This window comes from Dryobates pubescens, chromosome 36 (assembly GCF_014839835.1).
Source record: "Dryobates pubescens isolate bDryPub1 chromosome 36, bDryPub1.pri, whole genome shotgun sequence".
Lineage (NCBI taxonomy): Eukaryota > Metazoa > Chordata > Aves > Piciformes > Picidae > Dryobates > Dryobates pubescens.
This window is the reverse complement of record NC_071647.1, coordinates 6,311,090-6,338,548: the sequence shown is the minus strand read 5'-3', so window position 1 is coordinate 6,338,548 and position 27,459 is coordinate 6,311,090. Positions and strand designations below refer to the sequence as shown.

The 27,459-nt window shown below is 59.7% G+C and overlaps 1 protein-coding gene across 1 annotated transcript in view; it reads left to right on the top strand.

The window, feature by feature from the left end:
• Positions 1–3,435: 3,435 nt before the first annotated feature.
• The window catches only part of MYO1D (myosin ID), a 260,781-nt gene continuing 236,757 nt past the window's right edge, over positions 3,436–27,459 (top strand). Inside the window, exon 1 of the mRNA XM_054176932.1 lies at positions 3,436–3,586. Coding sequence (XP_054032907.1) covers positions 3,492–3,586 — 95 coding nt within the window. The 5' untranslated portion in view covers positions 3,436–3,491. The remainder of the gene's footprint in view (positions 3,587–27,459) is intronic.

Here is a 27,459-nt window from a genome sequence, read left to right as displayed (position 1 = left end):
CCACGCCTGCAGCTTCCCTGCACGCCTGGGGATGGTTAATTAGCACCAAAGGACACAAATGCCACCCAGGGGTGGCGTAAAACAAGACCAAAACCCACCCACGGAGCCCGGGAAAGCCAAGCACAAAGAGAGCATTAAGGGTTTCTGTGCTCCCCAGCTCACCTCCAAGAGCTCCACACAGCCCTGTCCCAAGCCAGGAGCAGGCTGGGAGCCAGCGACTGCTGCCTTTAACTAGGGAGGAGCAACATTGCTGTCAGCTGGGGGCTGGGGGCTCAGCCCACCCCGACCCACCACAGCCCAGCAGGACCCACTGCAGGCTGCAGGAGCTGGGATGGGGTCAGGGATGGAGCCAAGGACAGGGACAAGAGCAGGGATGGCCGTGCCACCTCACACCCACCCCCCTCAGTTCCTGCACCCCACCAGCAGTTCTTACCCCAAATGCTCCTCTGAGCTCTGCTCTGGCTGTTCCCAGCCCCCCTGCCCTGCTTCCCTTAATTAGTGCCGTCAATGTAATTAGCCTGAGGGGGCTGGGGGCTGCTGGGTCTTCCCGTGGGGGTTTATTCTGTGGTTAGCTGGTGGGGGTCCTGGGGGCTCTGTAGGTGCTGGAGGCAGCAGGGTTTGGGGGTGTTGGGTGCAGGATCTGGCCCTGCATGGTGGGATGCTGGGATGGGGGTTCCTCTGGGTGCAGGATCTGGCCCTGGGATCCTGGGATGGGGGTTCCTCTGGGTGCAGGATCTGGCCCTGGGATCCTGGGATGGGGGTTCCTCTGGGTGCAGGATCTGGCCCTGGGATCCTGGGATGGGGGTTCCTCTGGGTACAGGATCTGGCCCTGGGATCCTGGGATGGGGGTTCCTCTGGGTGCAGGATCTGGCCCTGGGATCCTGGGATGGGAGTTCCTCTGGGTGCAGGATCTGGCCCTGGGATGCTGGGATGGGGGTTCCTCTGGGTGCAGGATCTGGCCCTGGGATCCTGGGATGGGGGTTCCTCTGGGTGCAGGATCTGGCCCTGTATGGTGGGATGCTGGGATGGGGGTTCCTCTGGGTGCAGGATCTGGCCCTGGGATCCTGGGATGGGAGTTCCTCTGGGTGCAGGATCTGGCCCTGGGATCCTGGGATGGGGGTTCCTCTGGGTGCAGGATCTGACCCTGGGATGCTGGGATGGGGGTTCCTCTGGGTGCAGGATCTGGCCCTGGGATCCTGGGATGGGGGTTCCTCTGGGTGCAGGATCTGGCCCTGGGATGCTGGGATGGGGGTTCCTCTGGGTGCAGGATCTGACCCTGGGATCCTGGAATGGGGGTTCCTCTGGGTGCAGGATCTGGCCCTGCATGGTGGGATGGGGGTTCCTCTGGGTGCAGGATCTGGCCCTGGGATCCTGGGATGGGAGTTCCTCTGGGTGCAGGATCTGGCCCTGCATGGTGGGATGGGGGTTCCTCTGGGTGCAGGATCTGGCCCTGGGATGCTGGGATGGGGGTTCCTCTGGGTGCAGGATCTGGCCCTGCATGGTGGGATGCTGGGATGGGGGTTCCTCTGGGTGCAGGATCTGGCCCTGGGATCCTGGGATGGGGGTTCCTCTGGGTGCAGGATCTGACCCTGGGATCCTGGGATAGGGGTTCCTCTGGGTGCAGGATCTGGCCCTGGGATCCTGGGATGGGGGTTCCTCTGGGTGCAGGATCTGGCCCTGGGATCCTGGGATGGGGGTTCCTCTGGGTGCAGGATCTGGCCCTGGGATGCTGGGATGGGGGTTCCTCTGGGTGCAGGATCTGGCCCTGGGATGCTGGGATGGGGGTTCCTCTGGGTGCAGCACCTGACCCTGAATGGTGGGGCCTTGGGGTGAAGGGTGATGCAGTGCCTCATCTGGAACTGCCCCATGGGATCCTGGGGTGGGGGGCCCAAGGTGGGGCATCTGGCCTTGCTCTATGGGGTCATGGCTGGCAGGATCAGGTTCTGCCACCTGAGAGCCTGGCACGGAGCTTTTCCTGGCTGCTGAATCTGGCTCTGACCATCAGGGTACTGCATAAAGGGGGGCAGGATGTGGCCCCATCCTGAGAGGTGAGCCTGGGGGTGTGGGGAGTCCCTGGGCTGCAGCACCCACCCTGCTGGGTGTTTGCATGGGGGTGCTTGGGTGGAGGATGTGGGCCTGTAGGACCCTCAGGTTGGGTCTACCCCTGAAGCATCCTGAGCTGGGGGGATCTTTCCAGGTGCAGGATGTGACCCCACAGCACCTGTGCTGGAGGCTGCCCCTGGGTGCAGGATGTGTCCCCCATAGTGGTCGGTTCCTCCAGTGCAGGCTGTGCCCTTCTCATAGTGGAGAGGTTCCTCCAGTGCAAGATGTGACCTGCATGCTCAGGAGGTTCCTGGGGTGCAGGCTGTGACACCCCCATACTGGTGAGGCTCCCAGTACAGGCTATGACACCCTCATACTGGTGAGGCTTGTACTGGGGTACAGGCTATGACACCCCCATGCTGGTGAGGCTGCCCCAGTACAGGCTGTGTCACCCCCATGCTGGTGAGGCTCCCAGTACAGGCTATGACACCCTCATACTGGTGAGGTTCCTGGGGTGCAGGCTATGACACCCCCATACTGGTGAGGCTTGTACTGGGGTACAGGCTGTGACCCCCCGTGCTGGTGAGGCTTGTTCTGGGGTACAGGCTGTGACACCCCCATACTGGTGAGGCTTGTTCTGGGGTACAGGCTGTGACACCCCCACACTGGTGAGGCTTGTACGGTGTACAGGCTGTGACCCCCCGTACTGGTGAGGCTTGTACTGGGGTACAGGCTGTGACCCCCCCCGTACTGGTGAGGCTTGTACTGGGGTACAGGCTGTGACCCCCCCGTGCTGGTGAGGCTTGTTCTGGGGTACAGGCTGTGACCCCCCCCGTACTGGTGAGGCTTGTACTGGGGTACAGGCTGTGACCCCCCGTACTGGTGAGGCTTGTACTGGGGTACAGGCTGTGACCCCCCCGTGCTGGTGAGGCTTGTTCTGGGGTACAGGCTGTGACCCCCCGTACTGGTGAGGCTTGTACTGGGGTACAGGCTGTGACCCCCCGTACTGGTGAGGCTTGTTCTGGGGTACAGGCTGTGACCCCCCCGTGCTGGTGAGGCTTGTTCTGGGGTACAGGCTATGACCCCCCCCGTGCTGGTGAGGCTTGTTCTGGGGTACAGGCTGTGACCCCCCCGTGCTGGTGAGGCTCCCCCAGCACAGCTGGGACTCGCCCTCACCGCTGCGGCTCCCCCCGCTGCATTAACGCCTCCCTTCCGGCAGGGGGAGCCTTTGCTCGCTCCCTCCCTCTGGCGCCGGCCTCGGGGCGGGGCCTTCCTGCGACGCTCCGGGCGGGCCGCTAGGTGGCGCCGCGCCCCGGTGCCCGCTTGGTGCCCGCCGGCTCCGCCTTACCGCAGGTGAGGCGGGGCCCGGCGGGCTCGGAACGGGCCCCCCCCCCTTCTCCGTGTCCCGTCCCCTCCACCCCGGGGCACAGCCCGGCACCGGCACCGCCATGGCGGAGCAGGAGAGCCTGGAGTTCGGCAAAGCCGACTTCGTGCTGATGGACGCCGTCACCATGCCCGAGTTCATGGCTAACCTCCGCCTGCGGTGAGCCCCGGAGCAGGGTGCAGGGGAGGGAGGCACCGGGAGGGAGGGGTGCTGGGACACCCCCCCAGCACCTCTTGGGCGCTTCGTGGGGAGGGGGTGAGGGTTCGCCTCGACACTTCTTCGCCTCCTCGATGTCAGGTTGGTGGCAGGGGTGGGGAGGGGCTTGCGCCGTGCTGGGGTACGGAGCCGAAGCGGTGCGGGGCTGGGGGGGGGGGGGACCCCCGGGCAGCGGCTGCGCAGCCTGCCCCTGACCCCCGCGGCCGAGCGAGCCCCGCGGCGAGGCTGAGACAGCGCCAAAAGAGAGGCGTGCTGGGGAGCAGGGGTACCCCAGCGAGTGCGGCCAGGGAGCACCGAGCTCTGCTCTTGGGTCTCTGAGGGCTCCCTGTCAGCCCTTTGGGAAGCGTCCCGTCTCTGCTCTGCTTCGGGCATCGAGTCGCAGAATCGTTTGTGGTTGGCAAAGAGCTTTCAGATCAGCAAGCCCAACTGCTGACCCAGCACTGCCAGGGCACCACCAACCTCTGGCCCTCAGCACCACACCTCCAGGGCTCTGAAACCCCTCCAGGCATGGAGACTCCGCCTCTGCCCTGGGCAGCCCGGGGCCAGGCTGTGACAGCCCTCAAGGGGAAGAAATTGTTCCTCACGTCCGACCTGAACCTCCCCTTGCACAACTTCAGGTTGTTTCCTCTTGTCCTGCCTCCACCTTGCACGATTGCCCTCCAACAGGTCTCTCACCTGTGCTTGACAGCTGTTCAAGATGGAAAAAAACCAATCAGCAGTGAAAGTCTCCAGGTCCAAGGCTGCTGCAGCCTGGCAGCTCTTCATTGGAGCAATCTCGCTGCGTTCACATCTTCTGATCTTTATGGCTTTATTTCCCTCCTGGATGGGATGGGCTGCAGGGAGAGCTGCATTTCCATCCCCCTCCTTGTTGCTCTCTGAAGGACAACTCAGCCCTGGGCAGCACTCCTCAGCCCTGGGCAGCACACCTCAGCCCTGGGCAGCAGACCTCAGCCCTGGGCAGCACTCCTCAGCCCTGGGCAGCACTCCTCAGCCCTGGGCAGCACGCCTCAGCCCTGGGCAGCACACCTCAGTCCTGGGCAGCACACCTCCATCCTGGGCAGCACACCTCCATCCTGGGCAGCACACCTCAGCCCTGGGCAGCACACCTCCATCCTGGGCAGCACGCCTCAGCCCTGGGCAGCACACCTCCATCCTGGGCAGCACGCCTCAGCCCTGGGCAGCACAGCTCAGCCCTGGGCAGCACACCTCAGCCCTGGGCAGCACTCCTCAGCCCTGGGCAGCACACCTCCATCCTGGGCAGCACACCTCCATCCTGGGCAGCACGCCTCAGCCCTGGGCAGCACACCTCCATCCTGGGCAGCACACCTCCATCCTGGGCAGCACACCTCAGCCCTGGGCAGCACACCTCAGCCCTGGGCAGCACTCCTCAGCCCTGGGCAGCACACCTCAGCCCTGGGCAGCACACCTCCATCCTGGGCAGCACACCTCAGCCCTGGGCAGCACTCCTCAGCCCTGGGCAGCACACCTCAGCCCTGGGCAGCACGCCTCAGCCCTGGGCAGCACGCCTCAGCCCTGGGCAGCACGCCTCAGCCCTGGGCAGCACGCCTCAGCCCTGGGCAGCACTCCTCAGCCCTGGGCAGCACTCCTCAGCCCTGGGCAGCACTGATAGAGAGGACAGCAGGTGGGGGACCCCGAGTCTGAGGCTGTCTTTCACTTTCCGTTATCAAAGACTCATGTGAGCTCCTCCTGATAAACTCTTGTGCCCCTGCTCCTGCAAGGATTTGACAGTAAGCACAGGGAAGCCTTTGGGATAGAAATGTGAATTCTTGGCTGGCTGGTGTGTGTCCCCCCCCAGTTTTGCTTGGGCTTTACTGACTGTTCCTCTGCATTCAGGGCCTTGAGCAGCCTGGGCTGGTGGGAGGTGGCAGCGGGGTTACCCCATGGCAGTGGGGTTGGAACTTGATCTCTAAGGTCCCTTCCAACCCAACCCATCCTGGGATTCTATGACTGTGGAGATGGCTGAAATCAGTCACTTGTCAGGGTGTGTGCAGTTGTGGGACAGCAGCTCTGGCAACAGCCAAGGGAAGAGAGGTGAGCTCAGCTTCCTTGACTGGCATACAACTGCCAAGGAAGGAGACACTTAAGGCCCTTCAGGCAGTTGTGATGCCTCCTCTGGATGCAGCCTGTAGATACCTGAGGTCTGGCTGCATCAGCTGCTGGTTGCTCAGGAATCTTTGTGCTACACAGCTGGCTGCTGGGGGGGGGACTGGTCCCTGCTGCTTGCAAGGCCCAGGCTGAGGTGCTGGCAGTGTGAGACACAGCTGACATGTTTGGTACTATTTCTCCTTGCTATTTTGGACTTTCACTTTGTGGGGGTGGGGGAAAGGGAATTTGTGTTCAAAGGCTAAGAAAAACAGGAGGTGAACAAGCTGAGCTTTGAGCAGGAGGAAATGTCAGGGTGCAAGTATGGGCTGGGTGGCTCAGGAAGCTTAACCTTGTCTCATTCCTGCACACCACTTGCAGAGCTTCAAAGCCAGGTCACTGCAGCTGGCAGGAAAGCTGCATGCCACAGTTTGACCTTGGGGGCCTTAATTTGGTGGTTGCTGGCAGCCAGAAATCTGAGGGGGGTGTTGGAGGCAGGTTGTGAGGTGCTGCAGTGTGTTGGCTGTGTTTGGGAATCAGCTGCCTTGCCCTGCTGGACTTAGCTGGGTGTGTGTGGAAGAGGATGAGCAGGACAAGTTGGAGCTCCTGGATCCCTCCAGCTGAGACACAACTTGATTCATGTTTCCCTGTCACATGCTGCTGGTGGTCTGGCCATCCCTGCTGTGTCCAGGGCACAGCCAAGCATCCCTTTACCTCCCAGGGTACAGATGGCACCAGGGTGGAAGAGATCCTCCAAGGTGATCTTGTCCAACCCCTCTGCAATGAGCAGGGACACCTCCAGCTAGATCAGGCTGCTGGAGCAGGTCCAGAGGAGGGCCACAAAGGTGATCAGAGGGCTGCAGCACCTCTCAGGTGAAACAGGCTGAAGGAGTTGGGGCTGTTGCCATCCAGAGGGAGCTGGGCAGGCTGGAGAGGTGGGCACAAGCCAAGCTCAGGAGGTTCAACCAGACCAAGGGCAGGGTCCTGCAGCTGGGTGGAGGCAATGCCAGGCACAAATGCAGGCTGGGCAGGGACTGGCTGGAAAGCAGCCCTGAGGAGAGAGCCTTGGGGGTGCTGGGGGAGGAGAAGCTCAGCAGGAGCTCTCAGTGTGCACTTGCAGCCCAGAGAGCCAAGCAGAGCCTGGGCTGCAGCAAGAGAAGTGTGGCCAGCAGGGCCAGGGAGGGGATTCTGCCCCTCTGCTCAGCTCTGGGGAGACCCCACCTGGAGTACTGCCTCCAGCTCTGGAGCCCCTATTGCAAGAGGGATCTGGAGGGGCTGGAAGGTGTCCAGAGCAGGGCCAGGAGGATGAGCAGAGGGCTGGAGCTGCTCTGCTGTGAGCACAGACTGAGGGAGTTGGGGCTGTTCAGTCTGGAGAAGAGAAGGCTCTGAGGTGACCTCATTGTGGCCTTCCAGGATCTGCAGGGGGCTCCAAGAAGGCTGGGGAGGGACTGCTCAGGCTCTCAGGCAGTGATAGGACTGGGGGGAATGGAATGAAGCTGGGGGTGGGGAGATTGAGGCTGGAGGTGAGGAGGAAGTTCTTCCCCATGAGAGTGGTGAAGCCCTGGGATGGGTTGTCCAGGGAGGTGGTTGAGGCCCCAGCCCTGGAGGTGTTTAAGGCCAGGCTGGCTGAGGCTCTGGCCAGGCTGATCCAGTGTGGGGTGTCCCTGCCCATGGCAGGGGGGCTGGAACTGGCTGATCCTTGTGCTCCCTTCCAACCCTGGGATACTATGTTCAGCCTGGAGAGGAGAAGGCTCCAGGGAGACCTTAGAGCAGCAGTTCAGTATCTGCAGGGGAGCTGCAGGCAGGCTGGGGAGGGACTGCTCCGGAGGGGCTGTGGGGGTAGGACGAAGGGCATAGGATAGGAGCAGGGCAGGTTTAGGTTGGACATCAGGAGGAGGTTCTGCACTGTGAGGGTGGGGAGACCCTGGCACAGGCTGCCCAGGGAGCTCTCATGGCCACTGGTACTCAAACCCAAGCCTTTCCCTGGGACAACACCCATTTCAGGCTCCAGTTTGGGACATGGCTTTGGCTCCAGTCTGCACTTTGCAGGCAGAGTTGTTCTGCACTTCAAGGTTGTTTGCTCTCTGCTCTGGACAGAGGAATCTTTTGTTGGGAAATGGGTAGCTGCTTTGTCTGCCCTTGCTGCTCTCATCCCCTGACTTGAGCCTTGTCTGCAGTGGGACATTTGGGACTGGACCCAGAGTGGGGCTTTTCAGGGCTGAACTCTTCCAAGCCCCATTTGTCCCTGCTGCTGGAGCTGTGGCCCTGGGCTGCTGCCTCAGCTTTGCTGCTCTGGAAGCAGCCTTTGCCTCCCTGGTTCTCCCTGCTTTGGCAGCAGTAATAAGCTGCTGCTGCTGCCTCCTCTGCAGTTGTGTCAGCCTCAGATGACAAACCAGGATGTGACCTGTGCAGGGCTGGTGATGTCAGGTTGTGTTCTGTCACCTTGTGTGGGTGGCACAAGCTGCCTGGCACAGGGAGGCTGGGGAGGCCATTGCTGCTCTGTCATTAAGTCCAAGGGCTGGGTTGGTTGGGTGGACCCTTGGATGGGCTCCACCCTGTCCCAGAAACCCAGCCTGCTGCCAGAGCTATTTCTGTCCAGGGTCACTGCCTGACCCCAGACAGCCTGGGCTGCATTTAGCTCCCAAGTGAGCCCAGATGTGGGTGGGACTGGACTCACACCAGAGGCAGTGCATGCAAGGATCCCTCCCCAAGGATGGCTCCAGTGGGAAAGGGAGAAATGGTGAAGCTGCACTTCTCCTCCTGGCCTGCAGCAGGCAGAGTGTGGCCAGCAGGAGCAGGGAAGTCCTTGAGCCCTGTGCTCAGCACTGCTGAGGCCACACCTGGAGTCCTGTGTCCAGCTCTGGGCTCCTCAGCTTAGGAAAGAGGTTGAGCTGCTGGAAGGTGTCCAGAGAAGGGCAAGAAAGCTGGGGAGGGGTCTGGGGCACAGCCCTGGGAGGAGAGGCTGAGGGAGCTGGGGTTGCTTAGCCTGCAGAAGAGGAGGCTCAGGGGAGACCTTCTTGCTCTCTGCAACTCCCTGCAGGGAGGTTGGAGCCAGCTGGGGGTTGGGCTCTTCTGCCAGGCAAGCAGCAGCAGAACAAGAGGACACAGTCTCAAGCTGTGCCAGGGGAGGTTTAGGCTGGAGGTGAGGAAGAAGTTCTTCATAGAAAGAGAGATTGGCCACTGGGATGTGCTGCCCAGGGAGGTGGTGGAGTCCCCATCCCTGGAGGTGTTTAGGAAGAGCCTGGATGAGGCCCTTGGTGCCATGGTTGAGTTGCTCAGATGGTGCTGGGTGAGAGGTTGGACTGGATGATCTCTGAGATCTTTTACAACCTGGTCCATTCCATTCCATTCCATTCCATTCCATTCCATTCCATTCCTGACTTGCATGTTTGGCCATGGAGGTGCTGGCATGGGCTGGCTGAGTGTGGCCCCTGTGCTTCCCAGCTCAAGGACCTGCCTGGGCAGCTGTGTGGATGCAGTGTGGGTTTGCTGCCTCGACTCACTGTGAGGCTGCTGGAGCCCTGGAGCAGGCTGCCCAGAGAGGTTGTGCAGGCTTCTTCTTTGGAGAGCTTCCAAACCCCCCCTGGCCATTGTGATCCTGGTGGATGAGAAGCTCAGCAGGAGCCAGCAGGGAGCACTTGCAGCCCAGAGAGCCAAGCAGAGCCTGGGCTGCAGCAAGAGAAGTGTGGCCAGCAGGGCAGGGAGGGGATTCTGCCCCTCTGCTCCACTCTGCTGAGACCACAGCTGCAGCTCTGGGGCCAGCTCTGGAGCCTCTGTGCCAGGAAGGCTCTGGAGGGGCTGGAAGGTGTCCAGAGCAGGGCCAGGAGGAGGAGCAGAGGGCTGGAGCTGCTCTGCTGGGAGCACAGCCTGAGGGAGTTGGGGTTGTGCAGGCTGGAGAGGAGAAGGCTCCCAGGAGACCTCATTGTGGCCTCCCAGGATCTGCAGGGGGCTGCAGGAAAGCTGGGGAGGGACTTTGGAGGGTGTCAGGGAGGGATAGGACTGGGGGGGATGGAGCAGAACTAGAAGTGGGGAGATTGAGATTGGCTGTGAGGAAGAAGTTGTTGCCCAGGAGGGTGGTGAGAGCCTGGCACAGGCTGCCCAGGGAGGTGGTGGCAGCCTCCTGCCTGGAGGTGTTTGCAGCCAGGCTGGAGGTGGCTGTGAGCAACCTGCTGTGGTGTGAGGTGTCCCTGCCCATGGCAGGGGGTTGGGGCTGGCTGAGCCTTGAGGTCCCTTCCAACCCTGACAGTTCTGTGATTCTAAGCTGCTGTGGGTGCCCTGCTTTAGCAGAGGGCTTAGACTTGATGACTTCTGGAGGCCCCTTCCAGCTCCCAGCTTGCTGGGGTTCAGGGATTCCCCAGTCCCTGTGCCTTGTGCCCTGCTGTGGGTAGGTTCATGTGGTGCTTCTGCAGGGACCCCACACTGATAGCTCTGTTCCATGGCCATGGCTTCAGCAGCTGGTCACTTCCTGGGGGCTCCAGCAGCCACCAGCTATCCCACACTGAATGTGAATAGAAAGCAACTGGTCCTTGAATTCCTTTGTTGTGAGAGAGCTTCCTACCAGCATCTGGTTGTGGTTCTTAGTCATCAGAATAATGAAGAGAGGGAAAAAAACAAGCCCAGGAGTCCTGAAGCAATTAGAGTGCACTCAGGAGCCAGTTTTGTTTCCTTACAAACCTCCAGAGCTTGGAGAGATGACTGATTGCTCCTGCGGTGGTGCTGAGTGGGAGCTCCTGCAGAGGGCTGCAGCCTGCCCCTAGCACAGAGCCTGCAGCCAGCTCCCTGCTGGCCCCTGGGGCAGGTGGAGTCCTGCAGCAGCTGCTGGGATTTCAGTTCACTGAATCCCCAAGGCTGGAAGAGACCTCAGAGATCATCAAGTCCAAGCTGGCACCACAGACCTCCTGACTAAACCATGGCTCCAAGTGCCACATCCAATCCCCTCTTGAACACCTCCAGGGATGGGGACTCCACCACCTCCCTGGGCAGCACATCCCAATGGCCAACAACTCTCTCTGTGTAGAACTTTCTCCTCACCTCCAGCCTAAACCTCCCCTGGCACAGCTTGAGACTGTGTCCTCTTGTTCTGCTGCTGCTTGCCTGGGAGTAGAGCCCAACCCCCACCTGGCTCCAACCTCCCTGCAGGGAGTTGCAGAGAGCAAGAAGGTCTCCCCTGAGCCTCCTCTTCTGCAGGCTAAGCAACCCCAGCTCCCTCAGCCTCTCCTCCCAGGGCTGTGCCCCAGACCCCTCCCCAGCTTTCTTGCCCTTCTCTGGACACCTTCCAGCAGCTCAACCTCTTTCCTGACCTGAGGAGCCCAGAACTGGACACAGGACTCCAGGTGTGGCCTCAGCAGTGCTGAGCACAGGGCACAAGGACTTCCCTGCTCCTGCTGGCCACACTCTTCCTGCTGCAGGCCAGGATGCCCTTGGCCTTTTTGGCCCCCTGGGCACACTGCTGGCTCCTGTTCACCTGCTGTCCACCACTACCCCCAGGTCCCTCTCTGCCTGGCTGCTCTCAGCCACTCTGACCCCTGGGGCAGCTCTGGAGCCCTCAGCACAGACAGGGAGCTGGGGGAGCAGGGCCAGAGGAGGCCACAGCAGTGCTGGCAGGGCTGGAAGCCCTCTGCTGGGAGCCAGGCTGAGAGAGTTGGCCTTGGGCAGCCTGCAGGAGAGAAGGCTCCAGGGAGACCTTCTGGTGGCCTTGCAGTGCTTCAAGGGCCCAGCAGAGAGCTGGGGACAGAGCTTTGAGCAGGGCCTGATGGGACAGGACAAGGAGGGATGGTTGGAAAGGGCAAGAGGGAGCTTGAGAGTGGAGAGAAGGGAGAAAGGTTTGGCACTGAGGGTGGGGAGAGCCTGGCCCAGGCTGCCCAGAGAGCTGGGAGCTGCCCCATGGCTGGCAGCAGTGCAGGGGAGGTTGGTTGGGGCTGTGAGCAGCCTGCTGGGGCTGGGGCTGTCCCTGCTGGCTGCAGGGCTTGCACTGGAGGAGCTTTACAGCTCCTGTTCAAGCCAACCCATTCCATTACTCTTCCCCTGTGTGCAGCACTCTGTGTATCTTTGATCTGTTGTACTGTCCTGCCCAGAGCTCTCCCTGCCCTGCCCAGAGCTCTCCCTGCCCTGCCCTGCCCAGAGCTCTCCCTGCCCTGCCCTGCCCTGCCCAGAGCTCTCCCTGCCCTGCCCTGCCCAGAGCTCTCCCTGCCCTGCCCTGCCCTGCCCAGAGCTCTCCCTGCCCTGCCCAGAGCTCTCCCTGCCCTGCCCTGCCCTGCCCAGAGCTCTCCCTGCCCTGCCCTGCCCTGCCCAGAGCTCTCCCTGCCCTGCCCTGCCCTGCCCAGCTGGCATTGATCTGGAGATACAAATCAGACCTCAGCTTTCCAAGTGATCTCCACAACCTGCAGGAGTGCAGCTTCCCTCTCCAGCTGTGTTGAGGGCATAGGGACAACCTCAGAGCAGCTTCTCCTCACAAGCTGTGCAGGAGTGTGAGGGGGGATCCCCTCTGCCCTGGGCAGCCAGGCAGCGGGGGAGCCTCAGCCAGCAGCTGCAAGGGGAAGGCAGTGTCGGCAGCAGGCAGTGAGCAGCTCCCAGTGGCAGGGCGGTGTTGAGGCGGTCCCCTGGGAGCTGTTCTCACTTCTAACTCATGGGCAGGTGCTGCCTGACTCAGCTGCTCCTGGTTTTTAGCAGGTTGCTCCCTGTTCAGCAGCAGTGTGTGATTTCCCCCCTGGGAACGCAGCAGAGCTTGTCATTCCAGGATGCAGGCAGGGAAGGCAGTGAAAGCAGCACCTGCTGAGAGCTGCTGATCAGAGCAGGGATTTGGGCTGCTTCTGTGCTGCTTCTAACCACTTCCAGCTCTAAGCCCAGTGTGGAAAGCTCTGCTTGCTGCTCACATAGCTCCTGCTCATCCCAGCCTGCCTCAGCCTGAGGATGTGGTGTGAGGAGCTACACTGTCATAGCCCTTGCTGCTGAATAGAATAGGAGTGGAATGGAATGGAATGGATTGGAATGGAATGGATTGGAATGGATTGGATTGGAATGGAATAGAATAGAATAGAATAGAATAGAATAGAATAGAATAGAATAGAATAGAATAGAATTAACCAGGTTGGAAAAGACCTTTGAGATCATCCAGTCCAACCTCTCCCCCAGCACCATCTGATCAACTCAACCATGGCACCAAGGGCCTCAGCCAGGCTCTTCCTAAACACCTCCAGGGATGGGGACTCCACCTCCCTGGGCAGCACATCCCCAGGGCCAATCTCTCTTGCTGGGAAGAACTTTCTCCTCACCTCCAGCCTGAACCTCCCCTGGCACAGCTTGAGACTGTGTCCTCTTGTTCTGATGCTGCTTGCCTGGGAGCAGAGCCCAACCCCCACCTGGCTACAGCCTCCCTGCAGGGAGTTGCAGAGAGCAAGAAGGTCTCCCCTGAGCCTCCTCTTCTGCAGGCTAAGCAACCCCAGCTCCCTCAGCCTCTCCTCCCAGGGCTGTGCTCAAGGCCTCTCCCCAGCTTTCTTGCCCTTCTCTGGACACCTTCAAGTGTCTCAATGTCCTTCCTAACCTGTTCTGGGCCCCTCAGTTTAGGAAGGACATTGAGAGACTTGAAGGTGTCCAGAGAAGGGCAACAAAGCTGGGGAGGGGTCTGGAGCACAGCCCTGGGAGGAGAGGCTGAGGGAGCTGGGGTTGCTTAGCCTGCAGAAGAGGAGGCTCAGGGGAGACCTCATTGCCCTCTCCAACTCCCTGAAGGGAGGTTGTAGCCAGGTGGGGGTTGGTCTCTTCTCCCAGGCAAGCAGCACCAGAACAAGAGGACACAGTCTCAGGCTGTGCCAGGGGAGGTTTAGGCTGGAAGTGAGGAGAAAGTTCTTCACTGACAGAGTTGTTAGCTGTTGGGATGTGCTGCCCAGGGAGGTGGTGGAGTCCCCATCCCTGGAGGTGTTCAGGAGGGGATTGGATGTGGCACGTGGAGCCATGGTTTAGTCAGGAGGTCTGTGGGGACAGGTTGGACTTGATGATCTTTGAGGTCTCTTCCAACCCTGGTGATACTGTGAGACTGTGACCCTGTGATTCTCCATCCCTCCAGCAGCATTCCTGCTCTGCCAGGGACTGACAGCCTTGGAGCCACGAGCTGCTGGCTGTATCCTGCACACCACCAGCTCTCTTATCTTTCCAGCATCACCTTGAACACTCCTAGGTGTGCTTGGACTTGTGGTGGGAGAGCTTTGACTTCACACTCCAGTGCATGAAGTGCCTTTAATCCTGGCAGAGGAAAGACTCTGTGACTGCTTGGATTCATTCATGCTTCTGGGAGTGAAGTATTCCTGCTGGATGGAGAAGCTGTCCATGCCTCCAGGCCATTCACATGTTCTCCTTTGAAACAGTGCTGCATGTCTGGATTGTTCTTGTGGTGCTGACTGAGGAAGCTGCTGGGAGGAGAAAGCTGCTGCAGCTCTTCTTGGCCTCTTCAGAGCTGCTCAGCTGGCAGGGAGCTGCCTCGGGTCAGGAGTGGGAATGAGTGGAATGAAAATTCCCCTGAGTCCATCAGAGGTTGGCTTAGGAGCTTGGCCAGGGGCCAGCTGCAGAGGGAGAAGGACATCAACCTCCCTGAGCAAGCAGATCCTGAGCAGACCAGGAGCAGCAGGGAGGATCAAGGCCAAGGTCCTGATTGCTGCAGGGATTCAGCCCTCAGCAGAGGGAGCCTGCAGGTGAGCTCTCTGCTCCCTGACAGCCTGGGATGAATGAGGCAGGGACTGAGGTGGTGACCCTGAGGGGCTTCTGCCTCTGTGTGTGCTGAAGCATCTCCTGGGCTGAGCCCCAGCAGCAGGGGCAGGGAGGGGATTCTGCCCTCTGCTCTGCTCTGCTCAGACCTCCCCTGCAGGGCTGGGGCAGCTCTGGAGCCCTCAGCACAGACAGGGAGCTGGGGGAGCAGGGCCAGAGGAGGCCACAGCAGTGCTGGCAGGGCTGGAAGCCCTCTGCTGGGAGCCAGGCTGAGAGAGTTGGCCTTGGGCAGCCTGCAGGAGAGAAGGCTCCAGGGAGACCTTCTGGTGGCCTTGCAGTGCTTCAAGGGCCCAGCAGAGAGCTGGGGACAGAGCTTTGAGCAGGGCCTGATGGGACAGGACAAGGGGGGATGGTTGGAAAGGGCAAGAGGGAGCTTGAGAGTGGAGAGAAGGAGAAAGGTTTGGCACTGAGGGTGGGGAGAGCCTGGCCCAGGCTGCCCAGAGAGCTGGGAGCTGCCCCATGGCTGGCAGCAGTGCAGGGGAGGTTGGTTGGGGCTGTGAGCAGCCTGCTGGGGCTGGGGCTGTCCCTGCTGTGGCAGGGGGTTGGACTGGATGAGCTTTGGGGGTCCCTTCCCACCCAAACCAGTCTGGGATTGTGTGAATTCTCTTATCCATGCCTGCCCTCCCCTGGCTCCTGAACCCCTCAGAGGCACTTCCACAGCAGTGTGGGTGAGGCTGTGTTTAATAGCTGTAACCCAGGGGTGCTGAATAATAGCTGAGGTCAGATGTAGGATGGAGATCAGTGGCTCAGGGTACCTGAGAGCTTCCAGTGCTCACCCTGGTGATGCTGTGCAGCAGCCCTGCTGGCCAGGAGGGGCTGTGCTGCAGCTGTGGGAGTTGCCAGAGCACAGCTAACAGAGTTTTAATTGTAGGCAGATAGGGAGCAGCCAGCTGGGGAGGGATTTGCATGCCCCAGAGCATCAGGTGTAAAGACAAAGCCCTGCAGGATCAGTTCTGTGAGCAGAGCTCTTGTGAGCCAGCTGCAGGAGATGCTGCTTCCTGCAGCTTGTAATACCTTTGGGGTTCTGCTGTTTCATAGTATCCCAGTATCAGTCAGGGTTGGAAGGGAGCACAAGGATCATCCAGTTCCAACCCCCCTGCCACGGGCAGGGACACCCCACACTGGATCAGCCTGGCCAGAGCCTCAGCCAGCCTGGGCTTAAACACCTCCAGGGCTGGGGCCTCAACCACCTCCCTGGACAACCCATCCCAGGGCTTCACCACTCTCATGGGGAAGAACTTCCTCCTCACCTCCAGCCTGAATCTCCCCACCCTCAGCTTCATTCTATTCCCCCCAGTCCTATCACTCCCTGAGAGCCTGAGCAGTCCCTCCCCAGCCTTCTTGGAGCCCCCTGCAGATCCTGGAAGGCCACAATGAGGTCACCTCAGAGCCTTCTCTTCTCCAGACTGCACAGCCCCAACTCCCTCAGTCTGTCCTCACAGCAGAGCAGCTCCAGCCCTCTGCTCCTCCTCCTGGCCCTGCTCTGGACACCTTCCAGCACCTCCAGATCCCTCTTGCAATAGGGGCTCCAGAGCTGGAGGCAGTACTCCAGGTGGGGTCTCAGCAGAGCTGAGCAGAGGGGGAGAATCCCCTCCCTGGCCCTGCTGGCCACACTTCTCTTGCTGCAGCCCAGGCTCTGCTTGGCTCTCTGGGCTGCAAGTGCACACTGAGAGCTTCTGCTGAGCTTCTCCTCCCCCAGCACCCCCAAGGCTCTCTCCTCAGGGCTGCTTTCCAGCCAGTCCCTGCCCAGCCTGCATTTGTGCCTGGCATTGCCTCCAGCCAGCTGCAGGACCCTGCCCTTGGTCTGGTTGAACCTCCTGAGCTTGGCTTGTGCCCACCTCTCCAGCCTGCCCAGCTCCCTCTGGATGGATCCCTTCCCTCCAGCTGTCTGCTGCCCCACACAGCTTGGTGCCAGCAGCAACCCTGCTGAGGCTGCACTCAGTGCCACTGCCACTTGGTGTGTTTGCACCAAGTCTGGCTACAAACATCAGCACTAATGAAGGGTCTCCTAGGTGGCCTTTTCCCTTTCATCCTTGCCTCCTCTCTGCTCTTGCTTTGGAGGTTTTCATGTAGTGATCCTCAGGGTGGGCAGCACATCTCCTGGTGGTCCTGGGAAGTAGAATCCTCTTGGGTTTGACTGTGCCAGGGGAGGTTCAGGCTGGAGGTGAGGAAGAAATTCTTCCCAGCAAGAGAGATTGGCCACTGGGATGTGCTGCCCAGGGAGGTGGTGGAGTCCCCATCCCTGGAGGTGTTCTAATAAGGATTGGATGTGGCACTTGGTGCCGTGGTTTAGTTAGTCAGGAGGTGTTGGGTGAGAGGTTGGACTGGATGATCTCTGAGGTCTTTTCCAAGCTGGTTGATTCTGTGACTGCTGCATCTTTGAAGTGCTTTGTGCAGGCTCAGCTGAAGTCAGCACCTTCTGGTGATGTTAACTGGTGAGCCCAGGGAGGCACAACGAAGCTGGTGAAGGCTCTGGAGAGCGGAGCTTGTGAGGAGCAGATGAGGGAACTGAAGCTGTTCAGTGTGGAGAAGAGGAGGCTGAGGGAGACCTCACTGCTCTCTACAGCTCCCTGAAAGGAGGTTGGAGCCAGATGGGGTTGGTAGCTTCTTCCAAGGAACCAGCAACAAGACAAGAGGAAACAGCCTCAGGTTGCCCCAGGGGAGGTTCAGGTTGGCCATGAGGAACAATTGCTTCCCCCAAAGGGTTGTCAAGGCCTGGCCCAGGCTGCCCAGGGCAGTGGTGGAGTCCCCATGGCTGGAAGAGTTTCAAGACTGTGTAGATGTGGTGCTGAGGGGATGTGGCCAGGGGGGACCTGCAGTGCTGGGTTAAAGGTTGGACCTGATGATCTTCCAACCCAAAGGAATGGGATGGGATGGGATGGAATAGAATAGGATGGAGTGGAGTGGAGTGGAGTGGAGTGGAGTGGAGTGGAGTGGAGTGGAATGGAATGGAATGGAATGGAATGGAATGGAATGGAATGGAATGGAATGGAATGGAATGGAATAAACCAGACCAGGTTGGAAAAGACCTCAGCAATCATCCAGTCCAACCTCTCCCCCAGCACCATCTGATCAACTCAGCCATGGCTCCAAGGGCCTCATCCAGGCTCTCCCTAATCACCTCCTGGGAAGGGGACTCCACCACCTCCCTGGGCAGCACATTCCCATGGCCAATCTGCACCTCACTGGCTGCAGGCTGCCTTTAAGAGCTGCCACATTCCTCCAGGAAATGTAAGCTAACATTTCCAGTGAGTCTCATGGTGCCCTTCAGCCAGGAGTCCTCTGGACTGACTTCTGCTCCAAGCTCTACCTCCTCAGATGGTTTTGCTGCTCTGCCCCTCCCCCAGCCCTGGCATTCCTTTGGGGCTGAGCAAGCTCTCCCAGGAGCTGAGCATCTCCCCTCTTGCCACATTCCTCTCAGAGGTGCAGGTCTCAGTGGGTGTTTGACAGTTACCTCATTGCTCTCCTTTCCCAGGCCTGGGGTCAGGACTGCAGCTTTTGGTGCAGTGTGGAAGTTCTGAGAGGGGAGAGAAGCCTGAGCCCAGCTCTGCCTGGGGGTGTTAATGGGGGGAGCTGCCTGGCATAGTATCATAGAACCAGTCAGGGTTGGAAGGGAGCACAAGGATCATCCAGTTCCAACCCCCCTGCCATGGGCAGGGACACCCCACACTGGATCAGCCTGGCCAGAGCCTCAGCCAGCCTGGGCTTAAACACCTCCAGGGCTGGGGCCTCAACCACCTCCCTGGACAACCCACTCCAGGGCTTCACCACTCTCATGGGGAAGAACTTCCTCCTCACCTCCAGCCTCAATCTCCCCACCCCCAGCTTCATTCCATTCCCCCCAGTCCTATCACTACCTGAGATCCTGAGCAGTCCCTCCCCAGCCTTCTTGGAGCCCCCTGCAGATCCTGGAAGGCCACAATGAGGTCACCTCAGAGCCTTCTCTTCTCCAGACTGAACAGCCCCAACTCCCTCAGTCTGTGCTCACAGCAGAGCAGCTCCAGCCCTCTGCTCACCCTCCTGGCCCTGCTCTGGACACCTTCCAGCCCCTCCAGATCCCTCTTGCAATAGGGGCTCCAGAGCTGGAGGCAGTACTCCAGGTGGGGTCTCAGCAGAGCTGAGCAGAGGGGCAGAATCCCCTCCCTGGCCCTGCTGGCCACACTTCTCTTGCTGCAGCCCAGGCTCTGCTTGGCTCTCTGGGCTGCAAGTGCACACTGAGAGCTCCTGCTGAGCTTCTCCTCCCCCAGCACCCCCAAGGCTCTCTCCTCAGGGCTGCTTTCCAGCCAGTCCCTGCCCAGCCTGCATTTGTGCCTGGCATTGCCTCCACCCAGCTGCAGGACCCTGCCCTTGGTCTGGTTGAACCTCCTGAGCTTGGCTTGTGCCCACCTCTCCAGCCTGCCCAGCTCCCTCTGGATGGATCCCTTCCCTCCAGCTGTCTGCTGCCCCACACAGCTTGGTGCCATCAGCAACCCTGCTGAGGCTGCACTCAGTGCCACTGTCCCTGGCACCCACAGAGATGTTGAACAAGCCTGGTGCCAGGACTGATCCCTGAGGGCCTCTGCTTGTCCCTGGCCTCCCCTGGGCCATGGAGCCATGGACAGCCACTCTCTGGGTGCAGCCATCAAGCCAGTTCTGTATCCATCTGGTGGTCACCCATCACACCCCTGTGTCAGCAGCCTGGAGCCCAGGATGTGGTGGGGACAGTGTGGAAGGCTTTGCTCAGGCCCAGGGGAACAACATCAGTTGCTTGCCCCTCAGCTGTTGATGTTGTGATCTGTTCAGTGAAGGCCACCAGGCTGGGCAGGCAGGGTTTGCCCTTGCTGACTGCTCCCAGTGCCCTCAGCTCATCTCCAGCTCTCAGAAGCACGAAGGCAGTGTCTAGGAGGAGCTTTCCCCTCCCTGTTAGAGCTGAGGGGATCCCAGCTCAGGCTGCTGCCGGCAGGTGCTGATGGTTCTGGCCCTGTGCAAACAGCCCAGCAGGGGATCTGACTTTTCCTCTCGGTGCTTTCAGATGCTCAAAGAAGAGCTTGGAGAGGATGTTCTGGCTCTGGGAGTGAAAAGGAAGGCACTCCAGAGATGCAACCTGCTGACAAGGCTTTTCCCACCCCCACCCCTTCCAATCTGGCACAGCAAACTGCTCCTGAGCTAAGCTCTCTGTAGCTGGGAAGGAGGTGTGGGTTGTTCCTGGGATTTCTTGCAGCTGGTGGGAGGTGTTCTCAGCTGGCCTGGGCAAGCTGACAGGGCACAGCAGATCCCCTTGGGGTTGTGGTTTAGAACAGAGTGGAATTAACCAGGTTGGAAGAGGCCTCAGAGATCCTCAAGTCCAACCTCTCCCCCAGCACCATCTGAGCAACTCAACCATGGCTCCAAGGGCCTCAGCCAGGCTCTTCCTAAACACCTCCAGGGATGGGGACTCCACCACCTCCCTGGGCAGCACATCCCAGTGGCCAATCTCTCTTGCTGGGAAGAAGAACTTCCTAACATCCAGTCTGAACCTCCCCTGGCACAGCTTGAGACTGTGTCCTCTTGTTCAGCTGCTGCTTGCCTGGCAGAAGAGACCAACCCCCACCTGGCTCCAACCTCCCTGCAGGGAGTTGCAGAGAGCAAGAAGGTCTCCCCTGAGCCTCCTCTTCTGCAGGCTAAGCAACCCCAGCTCCCTCAGCCTCTCCTCCCAGGGCTGTGCCCCAGACCCCTTACCAACTGGCAGTGCTGGGTTAATGGTTGGCCCTGGCCCCAAAATGATCTCCTGCTCCTCTGCTGTGTGTTTGTGTTGCCCCTGCACACATGCAGTCTCACAGGCTTCCCTTGCATCCAGCCAACTTCAGCAGCAGCTCACTGCAGCTTCTGGCAGCCTTTGGCATCACTCTGCTCCTCGTGGGGCTCCTGGGGAAAAGGTTTGCAGGCTGTGATGCAGAGCAGGTGAACATAGTGCTGCAGGCTGGGGACAGAGAGGCTGAGAGCAGCCAGGCAGAAAGGGACCTGGGGGGAGTGGTGGACAGCAGCTGAACAGGAGCCAGCAGTGTGCCCAGGGGGGCAAGAAGGCCAAAGGTATCCTGGCCTACAGCAGGAAGAGTGTGGCCAGCAGGAGCAGGGAAGTCCTTGTGCCCTGTGCTCAGCACTGCTGAGGCCACACCTGGAGTCCTGTGTCCAGTTCTGGGCTCCTCAGGTCAGGAAAGAGGTTGAGCTGCTGGAAGGTGTCCAGAGAAGGGCAACAAAGCTGGGGAGGGGTCTGGGGCACAGCCCTGGGAGGAGAGGCTGAGGGAGCTGGGGTTGCTTAGCCTGCAGAAGAGGAGGCTCAGGGGAGACCTTCTTGCTCTCTGCAACTCCCTGCAGGGAGGTTGGAGCCAGGTGGGGGTTGGGCTCTTCTGCCAGGCACCCAGCACCAGAACAAGAGGACACAGTCTCAAGCTGTGCCAGGGGAGGTTTAGGCTGGAGGTGAGGAGAAAGTTCTTCCCAGCAAGAGAGATTGGCCACTGGGATGTGCTGCCCAGGGAGGTGGCGGAGTCCCCATCCCTGGAGGTGTTTAGGAAGAGCCTGGCTGAGGCCCTTGGTGCCATGGTTGAGTTGATCAGATGGTGCTGGGTGAGAAGTTGGACTTGATGAGCTCTGAGGTCTTTTCCAACCTGGTTGATTCTATGATTCATTGTTACCTCTCCAGTTAATTAGGCTGTGAAGCACCAACTGAAGCCTCCTGAGGAGGTTCCCTTTTCATATCTGCCTTCCATTGTAGGCATCAGACTCTGGTCAGTGCCTTGGGCACTGTGCTGGGTTTTGCAGTGACCTTCCAGTACCTGAAGGAGCTACAAGGAGGCTGCAGAGGAACTGTTTCCAAAGGCCTGCAGGGACAGGACCAGGGCCAATGGCTTCAAGCTGGAGCAGAGCAGATTTAGATTGGATGTGAGGAGCAAGTTCAGCACCAGGAGGCTGGTGGAACACTGCACCAGGTTGCCCAGGGTGGTGCTTGAGGCTGGAGATATTCCAGGTGAGGCTGGAGAGGGCTCTGGGCAGCCTGCTCTGGTGGAGGATGTCCCTGCTGAGCCCAGGGGCTTGGACTGGATGAGCTCTGCAGGTCCCTTCCACCCCAGCCCATGCTGTGGTTTGTGGTGCCCAGGGCCAACTGGCAGCAGGGCAACTCAAGAGCCTGCAGCAGTTTCATTGCTGGTTCTGTGCAGGAAGCAAAGCAGCCAAGCAGCACTGAGCAGCCAGGGTTTGACAGCTGCCTGCCCACGAGCAGGGAAGCAAAGCAAGCAGCCCAGCACCTTCCCCTTGCACTGCAGGGCAGGCAGCTCTGGGGCTCTGAGAGCTCTGCTGTGCTCTGTTGAGGTGGGCAGATCTGGCCTGTCAGCCTGTGGAAGCTGTGGGGGTTGGAAGAGCCTTCAAACCCCGGTTAGCAAGGGCACAATGAAGCTTTCAGGGGCCAGACAGCTTCTAGAGGCTTACAGTGAAACCTTTGCTTGTATTCAGCCTGCTAAGCTGCCTCTAAATGGGTGTTTTGTGTCCAAGAATGCTGATAACCCAAACTCCACCTTCAAAGGCACCATCCAGCTCCCCTGCTTTGGAGGCCTCTTTCCCCCTGCACTGTTTATCAAGCATCTGGATAGCCAGCTCAGGAACTGCCCAGGCTAGGAGCAGTGCCTCCCACTTCTGCCTGCCACTTGGCTTAGTGCTTTTTGGCTTCTTCCTTGGTGCTCTGCTCCTTCCCTCTGGGTGCCCCTGCACCTTCCCTCTGGGTGCTCCTGCTCCTTCCCTCTGGGTGCTCCAGCTCCTTCCCCCTGGGTGCTCCAGCTCCTTCCCCCTGGGTGCCTCTGCTCCTTCCCCCTGGGTGCCCCTGCTCCTTCCCTCTGGGTGCCCCTGCTCCTTCCCTCTGGGTGCCCCTGCTCCTTCCCCCTGGGTGCCCCTGCTCCTTCCCCCTGGGTGCCCCTGCTCCTTCCCCCTGGGTGCCCCTGCTCCTTCCCTCTGGGTGCCCCTGCTCCTTCCCTCTGGGTGCCCCTGCTCCTTCCCTCTGGGTGCCCCTGCTCCTTCCCTCTGGGTGCCCCTGCTCCTTCCCTCTGGGTGCCCCTGCTCCTTCCCTCTGGGTGCTCCTGCTCCTTCCCTCTGGGTGCTCCTGCTCCTTCCCTCTGGGTGCTCCTGCTCCTTCCCTCTGGGTGCCCCTGCTCCTTCCCTCTGGGTGCCCCTGCTCCTTCCCTCTGGGTGCTCCTGCTCCTTCCCCCTGGGTGCCCCTGCTCCTTCCCTCTGGGTGCCCCTGCTCCTTCCCTCTGGGTGCCCCTGCTCCTTCCCTCTGGGTGCTCCTGCTCCTTCCCTCTGGGTGCTCCTGCTCCTTCCCCCTGGCTGCTCTGCTCCTTCTTCTGGGTGCTTTGCTCCTTCCTTGCTGCTCTGCTCCTTCTTCTTGCTGCTTTGCTCCTTCCTTCTGGGTGCTGCATGTAAAGACCAGAGGAAGGAACAGAAGGGGCTTCTGGAGTCACAAGTACAGTTCAGGCCTCCAGAGCAGTCCCAGAGGCAGTCCTGCAGTGAGCTTGCTCAGAGGAGCCCTTCCCCTGCCCTCCCCTAGGAACCTTCTCACACTTGCTTGCCTCTCAGAGCCTCAGGGAGGTGCTGGGCTGCTCCTCCTTCAGCCTGCAGAGCCAGCACTACCCCAGGACTCCTTTACAGCTTGGATGGAAACAGCTCCTTGGAACAGCAGCTCTGCAGCTTGCTTGCAAAGTGCTTAGCCATGACCAAAGAATGTTCTTGCTGAGAGCTTTCCTGCAGCACTGGGAGGGTTGGGGATTTTTTTGGGGTCGTTTTTGGGTGGCTTTGGGGTTTTTTTGGGGGTTGGTTTTGTTGTTGTTGTTGTTTTGCTTCAGATGAAAGCCCAGATTTGCCACAGCTATGTCCCTGTAACCTCTGCTAATTCAAAGCACATTGCTGCTCCTCCAGAGCAGCAGGCAAATGACCAGGGAGATGTGCTAAAATAAGCCTGAGGCTGAGTGAGCTGTGGAACGTCATGGCCAGAGCTGCTGGGCAGCCCAGGCTCTCCTGCTGGGAGCTGAGGGCTGAGCAGCACTCAGGAAGGGCCTTTGCTTGCTGAGCTCTGGCTGCTGCCCCCCTGCAGGGGAGGTCCTGTGCTGTGCCTGCAGGCATCACCCTCTGTGTCCAGTGCTGGGCCCTCAGCTTCAGAAGGACACTGAGAACCAGCACCTCTGCCTGTTGCTTAGCTGAATCACAGAGTCCCCAAGGTTGGAAGAGACCTCAAAGAGCATCAGGTCCAACCTGGCACCACAGACCTCCTGGCTAGACCATGGCACCAAGTGCCACATCCAGTGCAGGGCTGTGCTCTCACTAAATGATGCTTTAAGAGCTCAGGAATCACTGAGTGTGTGCAGGGAGCCAGAAAGGGACCTGGGGGGACTGGAGCTGAACAGGAGCCAGCAGTGTGCCCAAGGGGCCAAGAAGGCCAAGGGCATCCTGGCCTGCAGCAGGAAGAGTGTGGCCAGCAGGAGCAGGGAAGTCCTTGTGCCCTGTGCTCAGCACTGCTGAGGCCACACCTGGAGTCCTGTGTCCAGCTCTGGGCTCCTCAGGTCAGGAAAGAGGTTGAGCTGCTGGAAGGTGTCCAGAGAAGGGCAAGGAGGCTGGGGAGGGGTCTGGGGCACAGCCCTGGGAGGAGAGGCTGAGGGAGCTGGGGTTGCTTAGCCTGCAGAAGAGGAGGCTCAGGGGAGACTTTCTTGCTCTCTGCAACTCCCTGCAGGGAGGTTGTAGCCAGGTGGGGGTTGGGCTCTTCTCCCAGGCAAGCAGCCCCAGAACAAGAGGACACAGTCTCAAGCTGTGCCAGGGGAGGTTCAGGCTGGAGGTGAGGAAGAAATTCTTCCCAGCAAGAGAGATTGGCCACTGGGATGTGCTGCCCAGGGAGGTGGTGGAGTCCCCATCCCTGGAGGTGTTTAGGAAGAGCCTGGCTGAGGCCCTTGGTGCCATGGTTGAGTTGCTCAGATGGTGCTGGGTGAGAGGTTGGACTGGATGAGCTCAAAGGTCTTTTCCAACCTGTTTAATTCTGTATTCTGTATTCAAAAGTCCCTTCCTGGCTTTCTTGTAGGCCTCAGATACTGAAAGGCTGTTCTGAGGTCTCCCAAGAGGCTTCTTTCCTCCTCTAGAATAGAATAGAATACAATAAACCAGGTTGGAAAAGACCTCAGACATCCTCAAGTCCAACTTCTCCCCCAGCACCATCTGATCAGCTCAACCATGGCACCAAGGGCCTCAGCCAGGCTCTTCCTCAACACCTCCAGGGATGGGGACTCCACCACCTCCCTGGGCAGCACATCCCAGTAGCCAATCTCTCTGGCTGGGAAGAACTTTCTCCTCCCCTCCAGCCTAAACCTCCCCTGGCACAGCTTGAGACTGTGTCCTCTTGTTCTGCTGCTGCTTGCCTGGCAGAAGAGCCCAACCCCCACCTGGCTCCAACCTCCCTGCAGGGAGTTGCAGAGAGCAAGAAGGTCTCCCCTGAGCCTCCTCTTCTGCAGGCTAAGCAACCCCAGCTCCCTCAGCCTCTCCTCCCAGGGCTGTGCTCCAGGCCTGTATTGAGAGGAGAAGAGGGAATGGATTGAAGCTTGAGGAGGATAGATTTAGGCTGGAAATTAGGAAGAGATTCTTTCCAGTGAGGGGGGTGAGACACTGGAACAGGTTGCCCAGGGAGGCTGTGGCTGCTCCCTGCACACACTCAGTGATTCCTGAGCTCTTCAAGCACCATTTAGTGAGAGCACAGCTCTGCATTCAGCTAAAAACCAGGCAAAAGTGCTGGTTCTGCTCTCTCTCACTTGTGCCTTGCAGTGCAAAGCCCAGGAGGCTGTGGCTGCCTCCTCCCTGGAGGGGTTGAAGGCCAGGGGGATGTGAACTGGAGCAGCCTGGGCTGGGGGGAGGTGTCCTTGCCCATGGCTGAGCTTTGAGGTCCCTTCCAACCCAAACCCATTCTTGACTCTGTGAATTTCCCTTTCTCTGCTCCACACAGCACTGCCAACAACAAAGCCAACAACAGGAATCTATTTGTTTTGTTCTTCTCTGGGGTTGTTTTTGGGCCCTGCTGCCTCCTGGCTTTGAGGGATGCAGACATTCCTGAGCTGGACATCTCCAGTCTCTGGCAGCTGAGCCTCTGGAGCTCTGTGAGCTGGCCTGAGCTGAATGCCCTGGGAGGGAGCAGCAGCTCTGTGTCAGCCTGTTCAAATCTGGTCTAGACCCTGATGGGGAACTGAAGGCAAATCAAAGAGCTCTGAAATGATTGGGAATGGTTTGCTTCATTTTCCCCAGCCCTTGGTAGCAAAGATGTCTTCCAGTAAGGAGCTACACTGCTGGGGAGGTAAAGGGGGAGCTGCTTCCTGTGAGAGGGACTCTGGTTTTAACCAAAGCATGACAGCAAGCTGGGGGCAGGAGGTAATTGATCTGTCAGAGGGTAGGAGAGCTCTGCAGAGGGACCTTGCCAGGCTGGGCAGATGGGCAGAGCCCAACAGGATGGCATCCAACAAGTCCAAGTGCTGGGTGCTGCACATTGGCCACAGCAACCCCAGGCAGTGCTACACCTCCAGGGATGGGGACTCCACCACCCCCCTGGGCAGCACATCCCAGGGGCCAATCTCTCTGTCTGGGAAGAAGAACTTCCTAACATCCAGCCTGAACCTCCCCTGGCACAGCTTGAGACTGTGTCCTCTTGTTCTGGTGCTGGGTGCCTGGGAGAAGAGCCCAACCCCCACCTGGCTCCAACCTCCCTGCAGGGAGCTGCAGAGAGCAAGAAGGTCTCTCCTGAGCCTCCTCTTCTGCAGGCTAAGCAACCCCAGCTCCCTCAGCCTCTCCTCCCAGGGCTGTGCTCCAGACCCCTCCCCAGCTTCCTTGCCCCTCTCTGGACAGCTTCCCTGCTGCTCCTGCCCAGCCTGGCCCTGAGAGCTCACAGGTGTCACTTGAGACATTCTTTTCTGAGCATGTTTGTGGCAAGTGTTCCCCCTGCTATGGTTACCTCACCTGTCAGAAATGGCCTCAAGGGCCTTGCTGTTTAGCCAGCACTTGGAGGCCTCTCTCAGCCTCTCTCAGGTTCCCCTGCTGCAAAGTCTTCTCCTTGCTGCTCTGCAGTTACACAATCACAGAAACATCCAGGCTGGAAAAGACCTTCAGGATCCCCAGGTCCAACCCAGAGCCCTGCTGTGCCACGTCCACCCCTGAGCCACAGCCCCAAGCCCCACATCCAAACCACCTTGAAACACAGCCAGGGCTGGGGACTCCACCACCTCCCTGGGCAGCACAGCTGGGGCAAAATTCTTCCTGAGGTCCAGCCTGAACCTCCCCAGGGGCAGCTGGAGGCTCTTCCCTCTTGTTCTGGCACTGATTACCTGGGAGAAGAGACCAGCAGCAGCCTCTCCACAGCCTCCTTGCAGGCAGCTGTAGACAGCAATGAGGTCTCCCTCAGCCTCCTCTGTTTCACACTAACCATCCCCAGCTCCTTCAGTTGCTCTCCATCAGATTTATTCCCCAGGCCCTTCCCAGCCTCCCTGCCCTCCTCTGCTCTCCCTCCAGCACCTCCACAGCTCTCTTGGACCGAGGTGCCCAGAGCTGAGCACAGCACTGCAGCTGTGGCCTCCCCAGAGCTGAGTCCCAGGGGACAATCCCCTGCCTGCTGCTCTGGCCACAGCATTTCTGACAGCGTAGCTGCACACACTCCTGATCATCTGCTGCTGCTTCTGGACCCCTCTGCTTGTCCCTCTGTTGCTCTGGGCTGTCACATCTGCAGAGTGTAACCAACCCTTCTGCAGTGTGCCCAGGGGGCCAAGAAGGCCAAGGGCATCCTGGCCTGCAGCAGGCAGAGTGTGGCCAGCAGGAGCAGGGAAGTCCTTGTGCCCTGTGCTCAGCACTGCTGAGGCCACACCTGGAGTCCTGTGTCCAGTTCTGGGCTCCTCAGCTTAGGAAAGAGGTTGAGCTGCTGGAAGGTGTCCAGAGAAGGGCAAGAA